The 1,270-nt window shown below is 35.5% G+C and overlaps 1 protein-coding gene across 1 annotated transcript; it reads left to right on the forward strand.

The window, feature by feature from the left end:
* Positions 1-436: 436 nt before the first annotated feature.
* LOC121224942 (uncharacterized) lies at positions 437-993 on the forward strand. The gene is made up of 2 exons (XM_041108595.1): positions 437-714; positions 825-993. Exons 1-2 carry the CDS (start codon positions 437-439, stop codon positions 991-993), a joined length of 447 nt encoding a protein of 148 aa, XP_040964529.1.
* The last annotated feature ends 277 nt before the right edge of the window (positions 994-1,270 follow it).

A 1,270-nucleotide genomic window follows, 5' to 3' on the forward strand; every position in this document is an offset into this window, starting at 1 on the left:
AGGTTGAACATCAACTTCCTTTCGATTTGTTACAACCCATAAAGATTCCTCAGTGTGAGTGAGAGCGTGTCACTATGGATTTTTTAGTGGGTTGCCTTTAACTCCCACTAAGAAAGATTCTATATGGGTGATTGTGAATAGGATCACTAAGTCGAATAATTTCCTAATGGTTTGTACAGATTATTCTATTTAGAAACTTGCGAAGTTGTATATTTCTGAAATTGGGCGATTGCATGGGGTACCAATGTTGATTATTTTGGATCGGTATCCTCAGTTTACATCTCAATTCTAAAAGAAATTTCATGAAGCTCTCGACAATTTTTTGGATTTCAGTACTACTTATCATCAGTAGTCTGATGGGCAATCCGGAAGTTGGAATGATCATCTACCTTTACTTGAATTTGCTTATAACAATAATTTTTAGTCAAACATTCAGATGGCACCTTACGAGGCTCTGTATGGTCGTAAGTGTCAGACTCCTTTGTGCTGGACTAAATTGGATGAAAGCAAAATTTTGGGACTTGAGTTAGTTCAAGAGACTAAAGGTAGGGTTAAGTTGATTAAAGATAGATTACGAGCAACTTCTGATAGACAAAAATATTATGCGGATAAAACGAAAGATATAGAGTACTGTGTAGGGGATCAGGTTTTCTTAAAGGTGTTTCTATGGAGAAAGGTATTGAGGTTCGAACGAAAGGGCAAATTGAGTCCAAGGTTTATTTGTCTTATCGGATTCTAAAAAGAGTTGGACCAGTGGCTTATCAATTTGAATTACCACCATAATTGGATTATATCCATGACATTTTTCATGTCTCTATGTTTAGGAAATATCGCTCAGATCCATCTTATGTGGTTTGGGTGGAAGAGATTGAGGTAAGATCAGATTTGTCTTTTGAGGAGGAGCCTATGAAAATTTTAGATCATGAAATTAAGGTTATGAGAAAAAAATCAAATACCTTTGGTCAAGGTTCTATGGTGGAATCATGGTTCTGAGGAGGCTACGTGGGAACCATAAGATTCTTTTCAACAGTAATATCCTCATCTTTTTGAACAAGGTAAAGTTTGATAACGAAATTTATTTTAAGGAGGGTAGAGTTGTCACAACCCAAAATTTTAGATGTTGTTAGTTCATTAACAAGCTTGAGAAGTGGTGTAGTGGTTAAGTATCTTATGAAACTCCTTAGTGAACCAAGGTCAAGTCTCTATGTTCTCATTTTAAAAAAAATTGATTAAATGATTGGTCAACTTAGCATGCAAACTGCCTATGCAT

Source organism: Gossypium hirsutum, chromosome D13, assembly GCF_007990345.1.
Source record: "Gossypium hirsutum isolate 1008001.06 chromosome D13, Gossypium_hirsutum_v2.1, whole genome shotgun sequence".
NCBI lineage: Eukaryota > Viridiplantae > Streptophyta > Magnoliopsida > Malvales > Malvaceae > Gossypium > Gossypium hirsutum.